The 22,439-nt window shown below is 36.5% G+C and overlaps 1 protein-coding gene and 2 long non-coding RNA genes across 5 annotated transcripts; 2 read left to right on the top strand and 1 right to left on the bottom strand.

The window, feature by feature from the left end:
- The first annotated feature begins 260 nt into the window (after nucleotides 1-260).
- LOC146423792 (uncharacterized) lies at nucleotides 261-14,787 on the top strand. Of its 3 annotated transcripts, none has more exons than XM_085044520.1 (6): nucleotides 261-412; nucleotides 5,099-5,123; nucleotides 5,222-5,373; nucleotides 7,613-7,751; nucleotides 9,790-9,944; nucleotides 14,587-14,787. In XM_085044520.1, the coding sequence occupies exons 1-6, from the start codon at nucleotides 400-402 to the stop codon at nucleotides 14,757-14,759; spliced, it is 657 nt and encodes a 218-aa protein (XP_084900646.1). In that variant the 5' UTR covers nucleotides 261-399; the 3' UTR covers nucleotides 14,760-14,787. The 3 variants fall into 3 exon arrangements, with proteins under 3 accessions (XP_084900646.1, XP_084900648.1, XP_084900647.1); XM_085044522.1 differs by lacking the exon at nucleotides 14,587-14,787 and adding an exon at nucleotides 14,027-14,088 and having other exon boundaries at nucleotides 262-412; XM_085044521.1 differs by lacking the exon at nucleotides 14,587-14,787 and adding an exon at nucleotides 13,850-13,967 and having other exon boundaries at nucleotides 262-412.
- A 1,046-nt stretch (nucleotides 14,788-15,833) lies between these two features.
- LOC146423791 (uncharacterized) lies at nucleotides 15,834-16,464 on the top strand. The gene is made up of 2 exons (XR_014847318.1): nucleotides 15,834-16,123; nucleotides 16,398-16,464. It is a non-coding gene; the product is annotated as an uncharacterized LOC146423791 (long non-coding RNA).
- Nucleotides 16,465-19,535: 3,071 nt separating this feature from the next.
- On the bottom strand, nucleotides 19,536-19,905 carry LOC146423790 (uncharacterized). The gene is made up of 2 exons (XR_014847316.1): nucleotides 19,775-19,905; nucleotides 19,536-19,729 (listed from the first exon to the last, which is right to left on the bottom strand). It is a non-coding gene; the product is annotated as an uncharacterized LOC146423790 (long non-coding RNA).
- Nucleotides 19,906-22,439: the final 2,534 nt, after the last annotated feature.

The raw sequence follows: 22,439 nt of genomic DNA, 5'->3' as shown, positions 1-22,439 counted from the left end.
CTATAGGTTCTCTATAGGTTCCTATAGGTTCCTATAGGGCACTACAGGTTTTCCATAGGACCCCTCAGGGTTCTATAGGGTCTCTATAGGGTCTCCCAGGGTTCCAAAGGCTCCCCACAGGGCTCTATAGGCTCTCTATAGGTTCTCTATAGGTTCCCATAGGTTCCTTATGCCCAACCCGCCGCTCCAGGCCACGCCCCTTTCCCCGCCCCTAGCCACGCCCCTTTCCCGCCCATTTCCCGCCGGACCATCCCACCCCTCCGCCCCACAGAGGGGGATCCCCCCTCTCCCCCCCGCGCGGGTGGTTCGCTCCGGCCGAGGCTATAAAAGGCGGGCGGCGCGCGCGGGGCGCGCAGTGCGGGCGCCACGTGGAGCGAGCGCGGAGCGGGCGGCGCCGCCATGGCCTCCAACGGTACCCGAAACCCCGCAAATCCTCCCCGAAACCCTCCTTAAAACCCTCCCTGAAACCCTCCTCACCCTCGGGAGAGACCCCAGACCCCTCAGCATCCCGGGGAGAGACCCCAGACCCGTCAAAACCCCGGGGAGAGACGCAGCGCCTTCCGCAGCTTCCCCAACCTCCTCACCCCGGGGCGGGCGGGAATCTCGCTTTATCCATCCTCAGCGGGTTTTCGGTGTTTACCGCCGCGTTGGTTGTGTTGTCTGTGATTAGCGTGCTTTTCGTGCTCATTTTCGGTGGTTTTCTCGGGAATTTTGGCGCTTCCGGCGTTGTTTCATTGTGGGTTTTTTGTCATTTAGCGCTGAGGGCGGGGGGGGGGGGCGATTTGATGCTGCCGCGTTTCCGCCACGCCTCACGCTCGGTTTTAATTCCTAATTTATTTTCCGTTTTCCTTCAAATTTTCCCCGCTTTAACACTTAAAAACATTTTAGTTTTAAGCGCAATCCGCCAATTCCGGCCGCTTTTCTGAGGCTTTTTCCGCCGCTAAACCAACCGCGAACGGGGCGGCGGCCGAACAAAGCGCCGCGCCCGCCGCGTGGAGTAAAACCACCCCCAAACCCCCCAATTTTGCCACAAAAACACCAATTTTCCGCGGAAATACCGAGTATTTTTTAGGATTTTAGGGTATTTTGGGGTTTTTTTTTAGGGTTTTTTCCCCGCCCGCCATTTTGTGGTTTTGCCGCTGCGCCATTGCCGCCATTTTGTGCTCTCGGCGCATGCGCGGCGCGGCTGCCGCAGTGCCTCATCCGGGACTTTAAATCAAATTAAACCGAAATTAATTTGAAATTTATTCAAATCACACCAAATCGCGATAAATCCGACCGAATTAAAGAGCGGCGCTGAAAGCGGGACGGTGAAATTGCGGTTTGGGTGTGAAAATCCCGTTTGTTTCTCCCCCGTCGGGCGGGAAAGCTGTGAGGGGAATTCAGTTCTCCCCTTTTTCTCGGATTTCTGAGGGAAAAATTAATCATTTTCAAATAAATATATATATTTATAGGTGAATTTGTTGTTTATCTTCCTGTTTATGTTGCTTTTTGCGGGAAATTCAATGTTAAATGGATTTTTTTCGACCCGTTAAATCCTCCCCCCCGCGACTCCTTTTGTTGCGCGAATCCTGAGGGGAATTTAAATAATTTTTAAACAAATATATTTATTTATAGGTAAATTGGTTCTTTATTGTGCGATTTATGTCACTTTTTGGAGGAAATTCGATGCTAAATGCGGTTTTTTAGACCCATTGAATCCTCCCTCCCGCGACTCCCTTTGTCTCGGATTTCTGAGGGAAATTTAAATCACTTTCAAATAAATATTTATATTTATAGCTAAATTTGTTCTTTATTTTCCTGTTTATGTCGCTTTTTGGGGGAAATTCGATGTTAAATTCGGGTTTTTAGCCCCATTAAATCCTCCTTTTGTTCCGCGAATCCTGAGGGAATTTAAACTTTAATTTTCACTTTAATATCTAAAACACTTAAATTTATCTTTGAATTTTCTGTATAAATAGTGAAATTGGTTGAATTTCTGGGGTTTTAGAGGTTTTTTTGCTGTTTAAACCTTGTGCTTCCAAACCCCTTTTGTTGGGATTTGCTTGAGGGGAATTTGAACTTTTCCTTTTAATTTCCCATTTAAATAAATAAATTTATTTATTTAAATTCATCATTTATCATTTTTTATAACACATTAATAATTAAATTTCAGCTCTGAGTGATTTTCTGGGGATATTTGCTGTTAAAATCTGAATTTTTGAGGCTCTTTGTTGTGATTTGCCTGAGGGGAATTTAAACTTCACTTTCATTTTCTCATTTAAATATCAAAATCTACCTTGAATTTCACCTTTTTTACAATTAATTAAATTCTGATATTATTTTCGAGGCATCAATACGATATTTGAAGTATTTTAATTTAAAATTATTAAATACTTATTTGAAGTTTTATTATTCAAACATTTATTTGAACAAATACTTGAAGTATTTTATTTTTAAAGTGCTTTTTTTGTTAAAAGCTTATTTATAGCTATAAATTAGTAGATTTATTTAAAGATATTAATTATTGAATAGGATGGATTTTATTCACGTTATTAGTTATTAATAAAGTGTTTTAATTACATAAATAAACGAGAAGATGAAATGAAATCGATTTATTAGTTGTTAAGTAATTAGTTGTTGGTTTGATTTAAAGAATGGAAATGTAGGTCAACTGCAATTAAATCAATTAATTCGTGGTTTTAGTCATTAAAAGTGGTTTTAATTAGAGAAATTGGTGTTAAAAATTCGTTTGAATTGATTTAATGTTGGTTTCATAATATTATTTAATTTATAATAACAAATTTATAATACAGAAATTTAAAACAACTTAATAAAATACAGTAATGTAATTTCGGTTATTTTTGGGGTTTTCATGCTTATTGTTGTAATTAAAACCAATTAATAACCTATTAATAATTAAAAAGGTAAAGAAAATTAATTAAAGGCATTAATTAGAATTTATTATTAATTGAGGACTTCAAAGGGATATTCAGGGTGTGTTTAAAATACCTTTAAAATGAATTGCATTGAAATTTAAAAGTATTTTATAAAGTTATAAATATTTTTATAAAGCATTTTGTGTTTATTTCTGCAATTTGAAAGCATTAATAACACGTTGGGAGTGCTTTTAATTAAAAGCATTAATTAATGTACAATGAATTAATTTAATTAAAAATATTTTTATTTTTATTGGTTTGATTAAAAGTTTTATTAATTCCATAACAGTATCAAAGCAATTGATTCAATTAAAAGTATTTTAATGGCAAATTCTGTAATTAAAGCTATTTAATTAATGACATAATACAAAGTGAATATACTTAATTAAAAGCATTTAATAAGTGGTAAAAATCAATTAATTTGATAATCTTTTCATTGTCATTAATTTAAATTATCAGTAACTGATAGCATTGAATAATTTGAATTAACTAAAGTTGTTTCAATGTTTATTTTTGTAATTAAAATGTGGTTTTGATTCTCTAATGACACAAAAGAGATTTTATTGAAGATGTTTAATAACGTGAAAAAATAAATTTATTTTGTGGTATTTTTAATTCTTTTCCAATTATAGTTCTTTAAATAACAACATTAAATAGGGAGGTTAATTTTAGGATTTTTTAAATTAAATTCTCTAACTACATATATATATTTGGGGATTATTGTCATGGAGGAAACACATATTAAAAGGTATTTGATAATGAGGGAAAATTGGTTTATTCTGCATTATTTTTTTAAATCAAATTTTCTATATATATGTTTTTAAGGATTATTATCATAAAGGAAATATATATTAAAGAGTATTTTATAATGCAGGAAAATTGATGGAAAATTGATTTATTCTGCATTATTTTTTAAAATCAAAGTCTCTAAATACATATATTTTTTTAAGGATTATTATCATGAAGGAAATACATATTAAAGAGCATTTCAGAATGCAGGAAAATTGAAGGAAAATTGATTTATTTTGCATTATTTTTAAAAATCAAATTCTCTAACCATATATATGTTTTTAAAGATTATTATCATGAAGGAAACATTTATTAAAAGGCATTTCAGAATGCAGGAAAATTGATTTATTCTGCATTATTTTTTAAAATCAAATTCTCTAACCATATATATGTTTTTAAAGATTATTATCATGAAGGAAACATTTATTAAAAGGCATTTCAGAATGCAGGAAAATTGACTTATTCTGCATTATTTTTTTAAATCAAATTCTCTAACTATATATATGTTGTTAAGGATTAATATCATGAAGGAAATATGTATTAAAGAGTATTTCATAGTGGAGGAAAATTGATTTATTTTGCATTTTTTTAAATCAAATTCTCTGACTAGATATGTGTTTTTAAGGATTATTATCTGGAAGGAAGTATGTATTAAAAGGGATTTTATAATGCAGGAAAATTGATTTATTCTGCATTATTTTTTAAATCAAAATCTCTAATTGTATATATGTTTTTAGGGATTATTATCAGGAAGGAAATACATATTAAAAGCCATTTCATAATGTGGGAAAATCAATTGATTCTGCATTATTTTTTTAAATCAAATTGTTCAACTGTATATATATTTTTAAGGATTATTATCACGAAGGAAATGTATATATTAAAAGGCATTTCACAATGCAGGAAAATTGATTTATTCTGCATTATTTTTTAAAATCAAATTCTCTAACCATATATATGTTTTTAAAGATTATTATCATGAAGGAAACATTTATTAAAAGGCATTTCAGAATGCAGGAAAATTGATTTATTCTGCATTGTTTTTTAAAATCAAATATTTTAACTATATGTATGTTTTTAAGGATTATTATCATGAAGGAAATATTTATTAAAAAGCATTTCATAGTGTGGGAAAATCAATTGATTCTGCTTTATTTTTTTAAATCAAATTTTTTAACCATGTATAAGTTTTTAAGGATTATTATCATGAAGGAAATACATATTAAAAGCCATTCTATGATGTAGGAAAATCAATTTATTCTGTATTATTTTTTTCCCTATTGTTTCTCTAACTAAAACATACCTTTAATAACAAATAAATGACCTAAATTTCATCCATTTTAACCCTTTTTTCACCAATTAATCTTATCTTTTAACCCTTCCCTCCCCAGATTACAGCCAGACGGCGACACAAAGGTAAAAAAACTCCACAAAATCTCCTCCTCCCCTTCCCTAACCCCCAAATTTCCTGGAATTCAGGGGAAATTCACCCCAAATTTTGTTTTTCTCCCCAGCTACGGCGCTTACCCAGCTCCCCCCAGCCAGAGCTACTCGCAGGGAGGAGGACAGAGCTACTCCCAGCAGAGCTACGGCGGCTATGGGCAGAGCCAGGAGTCTGGATACGGCCAGGGGGGGTACAGCTCTTCATATGGACAGAGCCAGAGCAGTAAGGAACCCAAAAAATAGAAATATCCTGAAAAATCCCCATGTTTGTGTCACTAAATGGCAAAAATCCCCATGTTTGTGTCACTAAATGGCAAAAATCCCCATGTTTGTATTGTTAAATAGCAAAAATCTGAGTGTTTTTAACTGAAAATTCCATTAAAGTGACCCCAAGGGCAGAGCCAGGAGTCTGGATATGGCCAGGGAGGTACAGCTCTTCATATGGACAGAGCCAGAGCAGTAAGGAGGCTGAAAAATAGAAATATCCTGAAAAATCTGTGTGTTTGTGTCGTTAAATAGCAAAAATCTGTGTGTTTGTATCGTTAAATAGCAAAAATCTGTGTGTTTGTATTGTTAAATAGCAAAAATCCCCAATTCCTGATCCATTTTTCCCAATTCCTGACCTTTTCCCCCCATTTTTCTCCCATTTTTCCCAATTCCTGACATTTTTTCCCATTTCTACCCATTTCCCCCCATTTTTTCCCATTTCTCCCCATTCCCCCCATTTTTTCCCAATTCCTCGCTATTTCTCCCTAATTTTCCCCCATTTTCCCCGATTCCTGACATTTTTTCCCATTTTTTCCCATTTCTCCCCATTTTTCTGTATTTTTCCTAATTCCTGACGATTTTCCCCCATTTTCTCTCCAGGTTACTCAGCCCCAGCAGCTCCTCCATCCCAATTCCTGATCCATTTTTTCCCAATTTCTCACTATTTTCACCCATTTTTTCCCAATTTCTCACTAAATAGTGGGAAATTTTTCCCAATTTATCACTATTTCTCCCCATTTTTTTCCCAATTCCTGACCTTTTTTCCCCATTTTTCTCCCTATTTTTCCCAATTACTCACTATTCCTCCCCATTTTTCCCCCACTTTTCCCAATTTCTGATCCATTTTTCCCAATTTCTCACATTTTCTCCCCATTTTCTCTTTCCCAGGTTACTCAGCCCCAGCAGCTCCTCCCTCCCAATTCCTGATCCATTTTTTTCCCAATTCCTGATCGATTTTTCCCAATTTCTCACTATTTTCTCCCATTTTTCCCAATTCCTGATCCATTTTTCCCAATTTCTCACTATTTTCTCCCATTTTTCCCAATTCCTGATCCATTTTTCCCAATTTCTCCCATTTTTCTCCCCATTTTTCTCAATTCCTCACGATTTCTCACCATTTTTCTCCCATTTTTTCCCCATTTTTCCCAATTTTTCCCCCATTTTTCCCAATTTTTCACTATTTCTCCCCATTTTTCCCCCACTTTTCCCAATTCCTGATCCATTTTCTCCCCCTTTTTCCCAATTTCTCACTATTTCTCCCCATTTTTTTCCCCAATTCCTGACATTTTTTTCATTTGTCTCCCATTTTTCCCAATTCCTGACATTTTCCCCCATTTTCTTCCCATTTTTCCCAATTCCTGACCTTCCCATTTTTCTGTATTTTTTCCCAATTCCTCACTATTTCTCCCATTTTCTCCCATTTTTCCCAATTCCTGACGTTTTTCTCCCATTTTTCCCAATTCCTGACCCATTTTTCCCAATTTCTCACTATTTTCACCCATTTTTCCCCATTTTTTCCCAATTTCTCACTAAATAGTGAGAAATTTCTCCCCATTTCTCCCCATTTTTCCCAATTCCTGATCCATTTTTCCCGATTTCTCACTATTTTTCCCCATTTTTTCCCAATTTCTCATATTTTCTCCCCATTTTCTCTCTCCCAGGTTACTCAGCCCCAGCAGCTCCTCCATCCCAATTCCTGATCCATTTTCTCCCCCTTTCTCCCAATTTCTCACTATTTTTCCCCATTTTTTTCCCCAATTCCTGACATTTTTATCATTTGTCTCCCATTTTTCCCAATTCCTGACCTTTTCTTCCCATTTTTCTGTATTTTTTCCCAATTCCTCACTATTTCTCCCATTTTTCTCCCATTTTCTCCCATTTTTCCCAATTCCTGATCAATTTTTCCCAATTCCTGATCCATTTTTTCCCAATTCCTGACCCATTTTTCCCAATTCCTGACCCATTTTTTCCCAATTTCTCACTATTTTCACCCATTTTTCCCCATTTTTTCCCAATTTCTCACTAAACAGTGAGAAATTTCTCCCCATTTTCCCCCCACTTTTCCCAATTCCTGATCCATTTTTCCCAATTTCTCCCATTTTTCTCCCCATTTTTCTCAATTCCTCACGATTTCTCCCCATTTTTCTCCCATTTTTCCCAATTTCTCACATTTTCTCCCCATTTTCTCTCTCCAGGTTACTCAGCCCCAGCAGCTCCTCCCTCCTACGGCTCAGGCGGCTTTGGCTCCAACCAGAGCTCCCAGAGCTCCTATGGACAAACTTCTTCTTATCCTGGCTATTCCCAGCCTCCTGCTGCAGCTTCTGCCTCTGCCAGGTGTGTTAATTAGTGTTAATTACTGTTAATTAATGAATTACTCAATAATTGATTGGTTTGGTGTTGATTGATCCATGTAAAAATGGGAAAAGTTGGGGTTTTGGGGTCAAATCTCCTCCTATCCTGGGTGTTCTCAGCCTCCTGCTGCAGCTTCTGCCTCTGCCAGGTGTGTTAATTACCGTTAATTATTGTTAATTAATGAATTAGGCAATAATTGATTGATTTGGTGTTGATACATGGGGGTAGGGATGGGAAAAGTTGGGGTTTTGGGGTCAAATCTCCTCTTATCCTGGCTATTCCCAACCTCCTGCTGCAGCTTCTGCCTCTGACAGGTGTGTTAATTACTGTTAATTAATTAATTAGTCAATAATTGATTGATTTGGTGTTGATACATGAGGGTGGGAATGGGAAAAGTTGGGGTTTTGGGGACGAATTTCCTCTTATCCTGGGTGTTCTCAGCATCCTGCAGCTGCTTCTGCCTCTGCCAGGTGTGTTAATTACTGTTAATTAGCGTTAGTTAGTTAATTTGTTAGTAATTGTTCAGTTTTGGGTTGATTTATCCATGTGAAAATGGGAAAAGTTGGGATTTTGGGGCCAAATCTCCTTCTATCCTGGCTATTCTCAGCTTCCTGCTGCAGCTTCTGCCTCTGCCAGGTGCGTTAATTACTGCTAATTAGTGTTAATTAGTGAGTAATTGTTCAGTTTTGGGTTGATTTGTTGGGGTGGGAATGGGAAAAGTTGGGGTTTTGGGGTCAAATCTCCTCCTATCCTGGCTATTCTCAGCCTCCTGCTGCAGCTTCTGCCTCTGCCAGGAGTGTTAATTACCGTTAATTAGCGTTAATTAATTAATTAGTCAGCAATTAGTGGGGTTAATGGTGATTTATCTATCTAAAAATGGAGAAAATAGGGATTTTGGGGTCAAATCTCCTCCTATCCCGGCTATTCCCAGCCTCCTGCTGCAGCTTCTGCCTCTGCCAGGTGTGTTAATTAGCGTTAATTAATTAATTAGTCAGTAATTAGTGGGGTTAATGGTGATTTATCTATCTAAAAATGGAAAAAATTAGGGTTTTGGGGCCAAATCTCCTCCTATCCTGGCTATTCTCAGCCTCCTGCTGCAGCTTCTGCCTCTGCCAGGAGCTTTAATTAATGTTAATTACCATTAATTAATTAATTAGTTAGTAATTAGTGGGGTTCATGGTGATTTATCCATATAAAAATGGGCAAAGTTGGATTTTTGGGATGTTTTTAGGTGAATTTCAGGTGGTTTTTATCAATTCCTGGCTCATTCTGGGTCTAATTCCATATTTTTGGGTGAATTTTTTGTGGTTTTTCACCAATTTTTTACCCATTTTGTGTGAATTTTTTGTGATTTTGATCAATTCCTGCCAGATTTTGGTGTCAATTCCCATTTTTTGGGTGAATTCCTTGTTTTTTGGTGAATTCCAGGTGGTTTTTGGGCCAGTTCTGGGTGATTTTGGGTGTTTTTCGGATCAATTCCAGGTTATTTTGGGTGAATTTTTGGTGGTTTTTCACCAATTCCTTTCCCATTCCAGTTGAATTTTCTGTGATTTCCATCCATTCCTGGCAGGTTTTGGTGTTAATTCCCAGTTTTTTGGGTGAATTCCTTGTTTTTTGGGCAAATTCCAGGTGCTTTTTGGGGTGAATTCTGCGTGTTTTTGATGTTTTTCGGCTCAATTCTGGCTGATTTTGGGTGAATTTTTTGTGGTTTTTCACAAATTCCTTTCCCATTCCTGTTGAATTTTCTGTGATTCTGATCAATTCCTGGTAGATTTTGGTGCTAATTCCCAAATTTTGGGTGAATTCCATGTTTTCTGGGTGAATTCCAGAATTCTGGGTGGTTTTTGGCTGAAATCTGCATGTTTTTGAGTGTTTTTCGGGTGATTTTGCCTCAATTCTGGGTGGTTTTTCAGCGTTTTTTTTCTCATCCCAATTAAATTCCATGCAGTTCTGATGGATTTTTCCCCGATTTGGGTGAGAATTCCCAAATTTTGGGCTGAAATTCCCGTTTTTCCCTCAGCTACGGCAGCGGCTCGGGCAGCTCCAGCTACGGCCAGGCGCCCAGCGGAGGTTACAGCCAGCAGCAGAGCAGCTACAGCCAGCAGAGCTACGGGCAACAGTCGTCCTACAACCCCCCCAGCTACAGCCAGCAGGGCCAGTACAGCTCCGGAGGATGTGAGTGACGTTCCCGAAAAAATCTGGGAATTTTGGGGTGAAATGTGGGGATTTTGGGTGAAATCGGAGCAAAAATCGGTGAAATTTTGTGGGATTTGGGGTGAAATTTTGGGAATTTTGGGTTAAAACAATCATCCTACAACCCCCCCAGCTACAGGCAGCAGGGCCAGTACAGCTCCGGAGGATGTGAGTGAAATTCCTGAAAAAATCTGGGAATTTTGGGGTGAAATTTGCAGGTTTTGGGCAAAATAGGAGGGAAAATCTGTGAAATTCCCAGGCTTTTGGGGTGAAATTCCCAGGATTTGGGGTGGGAAAAGTTGTCCTACAATCTCCACAAACTACAGTTAGAAGGGCTGATGTAGCTCCGGAGGATGTGAGTGAAATTCCTGAAAAAATCTGGGAATTTTGGGGTGAAATTTGTGGATTTTGGGCAAAATCAGAATGAAAATAGTCAGAAATTCTGTGGAAATTGTGGGATTTTGGGTGAAATTTTGGGAATTTGGGGTTAAAACAATCATCCTACAACACCCTGAGCTACAGGCAGCAGGGCCAGTACAGCTCCAGAGGATGTGAGTGACATTCCCGAAAAAATCTGGGAATTTTGGGGTGAAATGTGGGGATTTTGGGCAAAATCGGAGCAAAAATTGGCTACAATTGGGGGATTTGGGGTGAAATTTTGGGATTCAACAGTTGTCCTACAACACCCTGAGCTACAGGCAGCAGGGCCAGTACAGCTCCAGAGGATGTGAGGGACATTCCCGAAAAAATCTGGGAATTTTGGGGCAAAATTTGTGGATTTTGGGCAAAATTGGAGTGAAAATCAGTGAAATTTTGTGAAAAATCCAAGGATTTTGGGAGATTTGGGGTTGGAAAAGTTGTCCTACAACCTCTCCAAGCTACAGCCAGCAGGGTCAGTGCAGCTCCAGAGGATGTGAGTGACATTCCCGAAAAAATCTGGGAATTTTGGGGCGAAATTTGGGGATTTTGGGCAAAATCGGGAGCGATTTGAGTGAAATCGGGACAAAAATGGGTGAAATTTGGGGTGCAATACGAAGGATTTTGGGTGGAAAAAGTTGTCCTACAACCTCCACAAACTACAGTTAAAAGGCTCAGTACAGCTCCGGATGATGTGAGTGAAATTCCTGAAAAAATCTGGGAATTTTGGGGTGAAATTTGTGGATTTTGGGCAAAATCGTAGCGAAAATCGGTGAAATTTTGGGGGTTTTGGGGTGAAATTCCCAGGATTTGGGGTTGGAAAAGTTGTTCTACAACCTCTCCAAGCTACAGGCAGCAGGGTCAGTACAGCTCTGGAGGATGTGAGTGAAATTCCTGAAAAAATCTGGGAATTTTGGGGTGAAATGTGGGGATTTTGGGCAAAATCGGAGTGAAAATCAGTGAAATTTTGGGGGTTTTGGGGTGAAATTTCCAGGATTTGGGGTTGGAAAAGTTGTCCTACAACAGCCGCAGCTACAGGCAGCAGAGTCAGTGCAGCTCTGGAGGATGTGAGTGAAATTCCTGAAAAAATCTGGGAATTTTGGGGTGAATTTTGTGGATTTTGGGCAAAATCGGAATGAAAATCGTCTGAAATTTGGCTGAAATTGGGGGATTTGGGGTTGAAAAAGTTGTCCTACAACAGCCCCAGCTACAGGCAGCAGGGCCAGTACAGCTCTGGAGGATGTGAGTGACATTCCCGAAAAAATCTGGGAATTTTGGGGTGAAATGTGGGGATTTTGGGTGAAATCGGAATGAAAATCGTCTGAAATTTGGCTGAAATTGGGGGATTTGGGGTTGGAAAAGTTGTCCTACAACCTCCACAAACTACAGTTAGAAGGCTCAGTACAGCTCTGGAGGATGTGAGTGAAATTCCCGAAAAAATCTGGGAATTTCGGGGTGAATTTTGTGGATTTTGGGCAAAATTGGAGCAAAAATCGGTGAAATTTTGTGGGATTTGGGGTGAAATTTTGGGAATTTGGGGTTAAAACAATCATCCTACAACACCCTGAGCTACAGGCAGCAGGGCCAGTACAGCTCCGGAGGATGTGAGTGAAATTCCTGAAAAAATCTGGGAATTTTGGGGTGAAATTTGCGGATTTTGGGCAAAATTGGAAGGAAAATCGGTGAAATTTTGGAAAAATTCGGGGATTTTGGGAGATTTGGGGTGGAAAAAGTTGTCCTACAACCTCTCCAAGCTACAGGCAGCAGAGTCAGTGCAGCTCTGGAGGATGTGAGTGAAATTCCCGAAAAAATCTGGGAATTTTGGGGCAAAATTTGCGGATTTTGGGCAAAATCAGAATGAAAATCGTCTGAAATTTGGCTGAAATTGGGGGATTTGGGGTGAAATTCCCAGGATTTGGGGTTGGAAAAGTTGTCCTACAACCTCTCCAAGCTACAGGCAGCAGGGCCAGTACAGCTCTGGAGGATGTGAGTGACATTCCTGAAAAAATCTGGGAATTTTGGGGTGAAATGTGGGGATTTTGGGCAAAATTGGAGCAAAAATTGGTGAAATTTTGGGGGTTTTGGGGTGAAATTCCCAGGATTTGGGGTTGGAAAAGTTGTCCTACAACCTCCACAAACTACAGTTAGAAGGCTCAGTACAGCTCTGGAGGATGTGAGTGAAATTCCCGAAAAAATCTGGGAATTTTGGGGTGAATTTTGTGGATTTTGGGCAAAATTGGAGCAAAAATCGGTGAAATTTTGTGGAATTTGGGGCAGAAATTCACAGATTTGGCTCCAAAAAATTGGAATTTTTAAAATTCCCATTTTTTTCTGGTTTCCCAGTTAAAACTTTTGGGGTAGAATTAGTTGGTTTGGGGCAGAATTGGGTGAAATTCCCTCAGATTTGGGGCAAAATTGCTGCAATTTGGGGCAAAACAGCCACAATTTTTGTGGAATTTCACTGATTTTTCTCCCAAAAAATGGAAATTTTTCCCAATTTTGGGATTTTTTTCCCATTTTAACTACCAACTATGGGCAGAACCAGTTGGTTTGAGGTAAAATTGAGTAGAATTCCCTTGGATTTGGGGTGAAATTGGTGCGATTTGGGGCAAAATAACTCAGATTTGGGGCAAAATTTCACCGATTTTTGTCCAAAAAATGGGAATTTTTGCTAATTTTGGGATTTTCTCCATTCCAGCTAACAGCTACAGCCAGGACTAGTTGGTTTGGGGCAAAACTGAGGATAATTTCCTGTAATTTGGGGCAAAATCTCTCAGATTTGGGGCAAAATTGCTGCAATTTGGGTCAAAATTGCCGCGATTTTCACAGAATTTCACCGATTTTTCTCCAAAAAACGGGAATTTTTCCCAATTTTGGGATTTTTTTCCCATTCCAGCTACCAACTATGGGCAGAACCACTTGGTTTGAGGTAAAATTGAGTAGAATTCCCTGAAATTTGGGGTGAAATTGGTGCGATTTGGGGCAAAACGGACGCGATTTGGGGCAAAATAACTCAGATTTGGGGCAAAATTTCACCGATTTTTGTCCAAAAAATGGGAATTTTTCCCAATTTTGGGATTTTTTTCCCATTTTAGCTACCAACTATGGGCAGAACCACTTGGTTTGAGGTAAAATTGAGTAGAATTCCCTGAAATTTGGGGTGAAATTGGTGCGATTTGGGTCAAAACCACTCAGATTTTGGGCAAAATTTCACCGAATTTTGTTCAAAAAATGGGAATTTTTGCTAATTTTGGGATTTTCTCCTATTTTAGCAAACAGCTACGGGCAGGACTGTTTGGTTTGGGTCAGAATTGGGTTGAATCCCCTTGGATTTGGGGCAAAACTGGTCGAATTTGGGTCAAAATGGCCACAATTTGAGACGGAATTGCCGCGATTTTTGCATAGTTTTGTGGATTTTTGTCCAAAAAATGGGAATTTTTCCCTAATTTTGGAATTCTCTCTTTCCCCAGCTAACAGCTATGGCCAAGACCCTCCCTCCCTGAGCTCTGGTGGCTACCAGGAAGGGGTTGGTGGCTAAAATCCCTCCGATTTGGTGTAAAATCACTGCGATTTGGGGTAGAATTTCACCGATTTTTCCCAAAAAAATGGGAATTTTCCCCTAATTTTGGAATTTTCTCTTTTCCCAGCTAACAGTTACAGGCAGGACCCTCCCTCCCTGATCTCAGGGGTCTAAAATCCCTCGGATTTGGGGCAAAATCACTGCGATTTAGGTCAAAACCACTCAGATTTGGGGCAAAATTGCACCAATTTTTGTCCAAAAAATGGGAATTTTTGCTAATTTTGGGATTCTCTCCCATTCCAGCTAACAGCTATGGACAGAACCAGTTGGTTTGGGGCAGAATTGAGTGAAATTCCCTTGGATTTGGGGCAAAATCCCTTGGATTTGGGGCAAAACAGCTCTGATTGGAGGCAGAATTGCTGAGATTTTCACATAATTTCACCAATTTGAGTCAAAATTTTGCGATTTTTTCCTAATTTTCCCCTAATTTTGGAATTTTCTCTTTCCCCAGCTAACAGTTACAGGCAGGACCTTCCATCCCTGAGCTGGGGGGGCTAAAATCTGTCAGATATGGGGAAAAATCCCTCGGATTTGGGGCAAAACTGCCGCAATTTTTGCATAATTTCACCGATTTTTCTCCAAAAAACGGGAATTTTTCCCTAATTTTGGAACTTTCTCTTTCCCCAGCTAACAGTTATGGCCAAGACCCTCCCTCCCTGAGCTCGGGTGGCTACCAGGAGGGGGGAGGTGGCTACCAGGCCCCCCCGGAGCGCAGCCGCGGCCGAGGCTCCTTCGGGCAGCGCGGCTTCGAGAGAGGAACTCGCGGCAACCGCGGCAACCGCGGCAACTCCATGGGGTAGGTGACCCGAAAATCCAGGAGTTTCACCCAAAAATAGAGGGAATTTGGGGGGTTTGGGGTGGGGAAAATATGGGGAGAGATGGGGGAGAAATTGGGAGAAAATTGGGAGAAAATTGGGGAGAAATTGGGGGAAAAATTGGGGGAAAAATGAGGAAAAATTGGGGGAAAATTGAGGAGAAATTGAATTTGTAGGGAGAGGAGAAATGGGAAAAAATTGGGGAAAATTGGGGGAAATTGGAGTTTGAGGAAGAGGAAAAATAGGAAAAAATGGAGATTATAGGAGGAGGAAAAATGGGGAGAAATAGGGAAGAATTGGGGAAAAAATGGGGGAAAATTGGGGGAAAATGGAGGAAAAATTGGGGTAAAATTGAGGAAAAATTGGGGGAAAAATGGGGGAAAATTGGGGAAAATTAAAGGAAAAATTGGGGGAAAATTGAGGAGAAATGGAATTTGTAGGGAGAGGAGAAAGAGGGAAAAATTGGAGGAAATTGGGGAGAAATTGGGGGAAAAATGAGGAAAAATTGGGGGAAAATGAGGAAAAATTGGGGGAAAATTGAGGAGAAATGGAATTTGTAGGGAGAGGAGAAATGGGGGAAAATTGGGGAAAAAATGGGGTTTGAGGAGAAGGAAAAATGGGGCAAAATTGAGTTTATAGGAGAAGGAAAAATGGGGAGAAATAGGGAAGAATTGGGGAAAAAATGGGGGAAAATTGGGTGGAAAATGAGGAAAAATTGGGGGAAATTGAGGAGAAATGGAATTTGTAGGGAGAGGAGAAATGGGGAAAAAATGGGGGAAAATTGGGGGAAAATTGGGGTTTGTGGAAAAAGAAATATTAGGGGAAAATGGAGTTTGTAGGAAAAGGAAAAATGGGGAGAAATAGAGAGAAATTGGGGAAAAAATGGGGGAAAATTGGGGGAAAAATGAGGAAAAATTGGGAAAATTGAGGAAAAATTTGGGGGAAATGAGGAAAAATGGGGGGGAAAATTGAGGAAAAATTGGGGAAAATTGGGGAGAAATTGGGGGAAAATTGAGGAAAAAATTGGGGAGAAATTGAGGGAAAATTGAGGGAAAATTGGGGGAAAATTGAGGAAAAATTGGGGGAAAAATGAGGAAAAATTGGGGGAAAATTGAGGAGAAATGGAATTTGTAGGGAGAGGAGAAATGGGGAAAAATTGGGGTTTGAGGAAGAGGAAATATAGGAAAAAATGGAGATTATAGGAGAAGGAAAAATAGGGAAAATTGGGGGAAAAATGAGGAAAAACTGGGGAAAAAATGGGGTTGGAGGAGAAGGAAAAATGGGGAAAAGTTGGGGAAAATGGAATTTGTAGGAAGAGGAAAAATGGGGAAAAATTGGGGAAAAAATGGGTGAAAAATGGGGTTTGAGGAGAAGGAAAAAGAGGAAAAAATGGAGATTATAGGAGATGGAAAAATGGGGAGAAATAGGGAAAAATTGGGGGAAAAATGAGGAAAAATTGGGGGAAATTGAGGGAAAATTGGAGTTTAAGGAAAAGGAAAAATGGGGAAAAGTTGAGGAAATGGAATTTGTAGGGAGAGGAGAAATGTGGAAAAATTGGGGGAAAATTGAGGAAAAATTGGGGAAAATTGAGGAAAAAATGAGGGAAATTTGGGGTTTGAAGAGAAGGAAAAATGGGGGAAAATTGAGTTTGTAGGAGGAGGAAAAATGGGGAGAAATAGGGAAAAATTGGGGGAAAATTGGGGAGAAATGGAATTTGTAGGAAGAGGAGAAATGAGAAAAAATTGGGGGAAAATTGAGGAAAAATTGGGAAAAATGGGGTTTGAGGAAAAGGAAAAATGGGGAAAAGTTGGGAAAATGGAATTTGTAGGGAGAGGAGAAATTGGGGGAAAATTGAGGAAAAATTGGGGGAAAAATGAGGAAAAATTGGGGGAAAAATGAGGAAAAGATGAGGGAAAATTGGGGTTTGGAGGAGAAGGGAAAATAGGAAAAAAATGAGATTTAAGGGAAAAAAAATGGGGAAAATTGGGGGAAAATGGGGAAAAATAGAGATTTAAGGAAATGGGGAAAATAGGGAAAATTTGGAAAATATGGAGATTTAAGGAAAAAGGGAAATGGGGAAAAATTGGGGGAAAATTGAGTTTATAGGGAAAGGAAAAATGGGGAAAAATGGCAAAATTGGGGTTTGTAGAAAAAGGAAAAATGGAGATTTAAGGAAAAGGGAAAATGGGGAAAAATTGGGGGAAAATGGAGTTTATAGGAAAAGGAAAAATTGGGAAAAATGGGGAAAAATAGAGATTTAAGAAAAGAGAAAATGGGAAAAAAATTGGGAAAAACGGGGAAATTGAGTTTATAGGAAAAGGGAAAATGGAGTTTATAGAATGAGGAAAAATGGGGAAAATTGGGGGAAAATGAGTAAAAAATAAAAAGGTGGAATTTTAGGGAAAAAGTGGGAAAAAAAGGTGAATTTTGGGAGAAATGGTGGAAAAGATACTAAAGGAAAAAATGGAATTTTGGTGGGAAAAATGTGAAAAAAAGTGGAATTTGGGAGAAAATGTTAAAGGGAAAATGAGTTTAAAAAGGTGAATTTTGGGAAAAATATTCAAGGAAAAAGGAATGTGAGGAAAAAAGGTGAAAAAAGTGGATTTTGGGTAAAAATGCTGAAGGAAAAGTGAAATTTAAGGGAAAAAATGAAGGAAAAAGGGAAAATATTGATGGAAAAAAGTGGAATTTAGGGAAAAAAGGTTGAAAAAAATGGATTTTGGAAGAAATAATGAAAAAAAGTTGAAGGAAAATGATGGAATTTTGGGGAAAAAAATGTGGAAAAATGGTGTTTTGAGGTCACTGCAGAAAAAATGGTTCAAAATGGTTAAAAAAAGGTTAAAAATGGTTAAAAAAAGTGGATTTTTGAGGGAAAATCCACAGGATTTGGAACTCTTGGTGTCGCTGGAGAGGAAATTTTGGTGTCCTGGTGCTTGAAAATGAAGAAAAAATGGAAAAAAATGGTTAAAAATGAGGAAAAATGGTTAAAAATGAGGGAAAAATGGTTAAAAATGGAAAAAAATTGGAAAAAAAGAGGAAAAAAGGTTGGAAAAATGGTAAAAAATGAGGAAAAAATGGTAAAAAATGGCTTGGAAAATGAGAAAAAATGGTGAAAAAGGAGAAAAAATGGTTTAAAGTGGTAAAAAAATTGAGGGAAAATGGTGAAAAATGGTGAAAAATGGTTTTAAAATGAGGAAAAATGGTGAAAAATTGAGGAAAAATTGTGGGAAAATGGTTAAAAAATTGGAAAAATGGTGAAAAATTGAGGAAATGTGGTAAAAATGAGAAATGGTGAAATGGAAGAGAAATAGGTAGAAAATGAAAATGGTTTAAAAAAAAGGAAAAATGGTAAAAAATATGGAAAAATGGTTGGAAAAATGGTTGGAAAAATGAGAAAAAATGGTAAAAATTGAGGAAATATGGTTTAAAAAATGAGAAAAAATTGAGAAAAAGGTTAAAAAATGAGAAAAAGTGGTTTAAAAATGAGAAAAATGGTTAAAAAAGTTCAGAAAAATGGTAAAGAATTGGGAAAAAATGGTTGAAAAAGGAGAAAAATGGTTAAAAAATGAGGAACAAACCATTAAAAATTGGGAAAAAATGGTTAAAAATGAGAAAAATTGGTTAAAAAATGAGAAAAAATGGTTAAAAATTGGGGAAAATGGTTAAAAAATGAGAAAAAAAGGTGAAAAATTGGGAAAAATGGTTAAAAAATACGGAAAAAAGGTTAAAAATTGAGGAAAAAATGGTTTTAAAAATGGCAAAAAAATGGTTAAAAAATGGAGAGAAAAATGGTTAAAAATGGAAAAAAATGTGGGAAAAGTGGTGAGAAAAATGGTTGAAAAATGGGGAAAAAATGAGAAAGAAATGGTTAAAAATTGAGGAAAAATGGGGAAAAATGGTTAAAAAATGAGAAAAAATGGTAAAAAAATAAGAAAAAAATGGTTAAAAATGGGAAAAAATGGTTTAAAAAATTTGAGAAAAAATGGAGAGAAAAATGGAGAGAAAAATGGTTAAAAATTGAGAAAAAATTGGAAAAAATTGTGGGGAAAATGGTGAGAAAAATGGTAAAAATTGAGAAAGAAATGGTTAAAAATTGAGGAAAAAATGGGGGAAAATGGTTAAAAAATGAGGAAAAAATGGTAAAAAAGTGAGACAAAAAACGGTTAAAAAATTGAGAAAAAAATGGTAAAAAATTGAGGGAGAAATGGTTTAAAATGAGAAAAAAATGGTTAAAAAATCGAGAAAAAAGGTTAAAAATGGGGAAAAATGGTTAAAAAATGAGGAAAAAAAAGGTTAAAAATTGAGAAAAAAATGGTTTTAAAAATGGCAAAAAATGGTTTAAAAATGGGGAAAAAATTGTGGGAAAAATGGTTGAAAAATGGGGGAAAAATGAGAAAAAAATGGTTAAAAATTGAGGAAAAAAATGGAGAAAAATGGTGAAAAAATGGTAAAAAATTGAGAAAAAAATGGTTTAAAAATGACAAAAAAATGGTTTAAAAATGGGGAAAAAGTGGTTTAAAAATGAGAAAAAAATGGTTTAAAATCGAGAAAAAAAAGGTTAAAAATTGAGAAAAAAATGGTTTAAAAATGAGAAAAAAATGGTTTAAAATTGAGGAAAAAATGGGGAAAAATGGTGAAAAAATGGTAAAAAATTGAGAAAAAAATGGTTTAAAAATGAGAACAAAAAGGTTTAAAAATGAGAAAAAAATGGTTAAAAAATGGTAAAAAATGAGGGGAAAATGGTTAAAAATTTAGGAAAAAAATGGGGAAAAATGGTGGAAAAATGGTAAAAAATTGAGAAAAAAATGGTTTAAAATTGAGAAAAAAATGGTTTAAAATGAGGAAAAAAAAGGTTAAAAATTGCCAAAAAAAAGGTGAAATTGTGGTGAAATTGGGATGTTTTTGCCGCCGGTTTTTGGGTGGAAAAACTGGAATTTTTGGGTGGAAAAAATGCACTTTTTGGGTGGAAAAACTGGAATTTTTGGGTGGAAAAACTGGACTTTTTTGGAGCTCTCAGGTGAGTATTTTGGGGGGAATTTTGGGGATTTTCCTTGTGCCTGTTTGACCAACCTCTGCCTTTTGTGTGCTGCAGGTGTGAAAATAAAAAAGCAGCGAAAAAGTCCCAAAAAAAAAAAAACAAAATTCCCGCCGCTCTTTTGGGGTGAAAACAGGCAGAAAAGGGCAAAAAAAAAATCCGAATTTTAGTGAAAAATGATTGGAAAAGTCAGGGAGAGGAGGGGAGATGGTGAGGGAGGGAAAAATGGGGAAAAATGGGATTTTTTTCCCCGAATTTTGGGCTGAATTTGGTGAAGTTTTGCTGCAAATCCAGGAGGAGGAAAAGCGACGGCGGAGAGGAAAATGGCAGGAAAAAGGCCAAAAGTGGTGGAAAAAAATGGAAAAAATATGGAAAAAATATGATGGAGAAATGGGGAAAAATGTGGAGAAAAATTGCTGGAAAAAAGGCCAAAAAATGGTGCAAAAATAGGGAAAAAATACTGGAAAAAAGTCCAAAAAATGAGGAAAAAATCGCTGAAAAAAAGCCCAAAAAATGGTCCAAAAAAAGGGAAAAAATGCTGAAAAAAGTCCAAAAAATGATGAAAATAAGCCCAAAAATGATGAAAAAATTGGTAAAAAAAAGCCCAAAAAAGATGAAAAAATTGGTGATAAAAGCCCAAAAAATGGTGCAAAAATAGGGGAAAATGTTAAAAAAAAAGCCCAAAAAATGATGAAAAAAAGCCCAAAAATGATGAAAAAAAGCCCAAAAATGATGAAAAAATTGCTGAAAAAAAGGCCAAAAAATGGTGCAAAAAAAGGGAAAAATGCTGGAAAAAAGTCCAAAAAATGAGGAAAAAATGGCTGAAAAAAAGTCCAAAAAAAGGAAAAAAAAAAAGCTCAAAAATTGGTCAAAAAAAAGGAAAATGCTCCAAAAAAAGCCCAAAAATTATGAGAGGGAAAAAATGTGCGAAAAAACCTCAAAAAATGATCCAAAAAAAGGGAAAAATGGTTCAGAAAAAGCTGAAAATAAGCCCAGAAATTGATGAAAAAATTGATGAAAAAAAGTCCAGAAAATGATTTTAAAAAGCGCAAAAATTGGTGCAAAAAAAGGAAAAAATGCTAAAAAAAAAGCCCAAAAAATAGTGGAAAAAAAGCCAAAAAATGATGAAAAAATTACTGAAAAAAGCCCAAAAAATGGTCCAAAAAAAGGGAAAAAATGCTAAAAAAAAGTCCAAACAATGATGAAAATAAGACCAAAAATTGATGAAAAAATTGCTGGAAAAAAGCCCAAAAAATGGTGCAAAAAAAGGGAAAAAATGCTAAAAAAAAAGTCCAAAAAATGATGAAAATAAGCCCAAAAATGATGAAAAAATCGCTGAAAAAAAGCCCAAAAAATGGTCCAAAAAAAGGGAAAAAATGCTTAAAAAAAGTCCAAAAAATAGTTGAAAAAAAAGCCAAAAAATGATGAAAAAATTGCTGAAAAAAGCCCAAAAAATGGTCCAAAAAAAGGGAAAAAATGCTTTAAAAAAGGCCAAAAAAGATGAAAATAAGCCCAAAAAATGGTGTAAAAATTGCTGAAGAAAAGCCCAAAAATGATTAAAAAAAGCTCAAAAATTGGTCAAAAAAAAGCCCAAAAATGGTGAAAGAAAAGGAAAAAATGTGGGAAAAAAGCCCAAAAATTGATAGAAAAAAGCCCAAATATTGGTAAAAAAAAAAATCTAAAAAAGCCTAAAAGTGATGAAAAAAAGCCCAAAAAATGATCCAAAAAAAAGGGGAAAAATGTGGGAAAAAAGGTGAAAAAAAAGCCTAAAAAATTAGGAAAAAAGAGAAAAAATTGCTGGAAAAAAGGCCAAAAAAAGATTTTTAAAAGCCCCAAAAAATGGTCTAAAAAAAGGGAAAAAAGCTCCAAAAAAAGCCCAAAAAATTATGAAAGAAAGAGAAAAAAATGTGGGAAAAAAACCCAAAAATTGATAGAAAAAAGCCGAAAAATTGGTCAAAAAAAAAAAGGAAAAATGCTCCAAAAAAGCCCAGAAAATTATGAAAGAAAAGGAAAAAAATGTGGGAAAAATGTTCCAAAAAACCCTAAAAAATGATGAGGAAAGAGAGAAAAAAATGGTGAAAAGAAGCCAAAAAAATTCGGAAAATAATGGGAAAAAAGCCCAAAAATGCTGAAAAAAAGGGAAAAAATGGAAAAAAGCCAAAAAATCCAGAAAAAAAGCCCAAAAAATTAGGAAAGAAATAGAAAAGCCTAAAATTGCTGAAAAAAAAGAGTAAAAAATTCTGAAAAAAAATTTGAAAAACCAAAAAAATTTGGAATAAAAAGGAAAAAAAAGCAAAAAGAAATTCTGAAAAAAAACCACGATAAAAAGCCCAAAAACGCTGAAAAAAAATGGAAAAAAGCCAAAAAATTCGGGAAAAAAATGAAAAACAAAAAAAAATTTGGGGAAAAAAGAAAAAAGCCAAAAAAATTCAGAAAAAAACAGAAAAAAACCCCCAAAAATTGGGGAAAAAAGGGAAAAAAAGCCCAAAAATTAGGAAAAGAAATAGATAAAAACAAAGCCCAAAATTGCTGAAAAATAGGGAAAAAATTCTGAAAAAAATTCCGAAAAAAAGCCAAAAAAATTGGAATAAAAGGGAAAAAAAAGCCCAAAAAATTCAGAAAAAAAACCA

The sequence above is a fragment of the Lichenostomus cassidix genome, unplaced genomic scaffold, assembly GCF_008360975.1.
Source record: "Lichenostomus cassidix isolate B80296 unplaced genomic scaffold, HeHo_3.0 HiC_scaffold_36, whole genome shotgun sequence".
Lineage (NCBI taxonomy): Eukaryota > Metazoa > Chordata > Aves > Passeriformes > Meliphagidae > Lichenostomus > Lichenostomus cassidix.
This window is presented reverse-complemented; position numbering and strand designations above follow the sequence as displayed.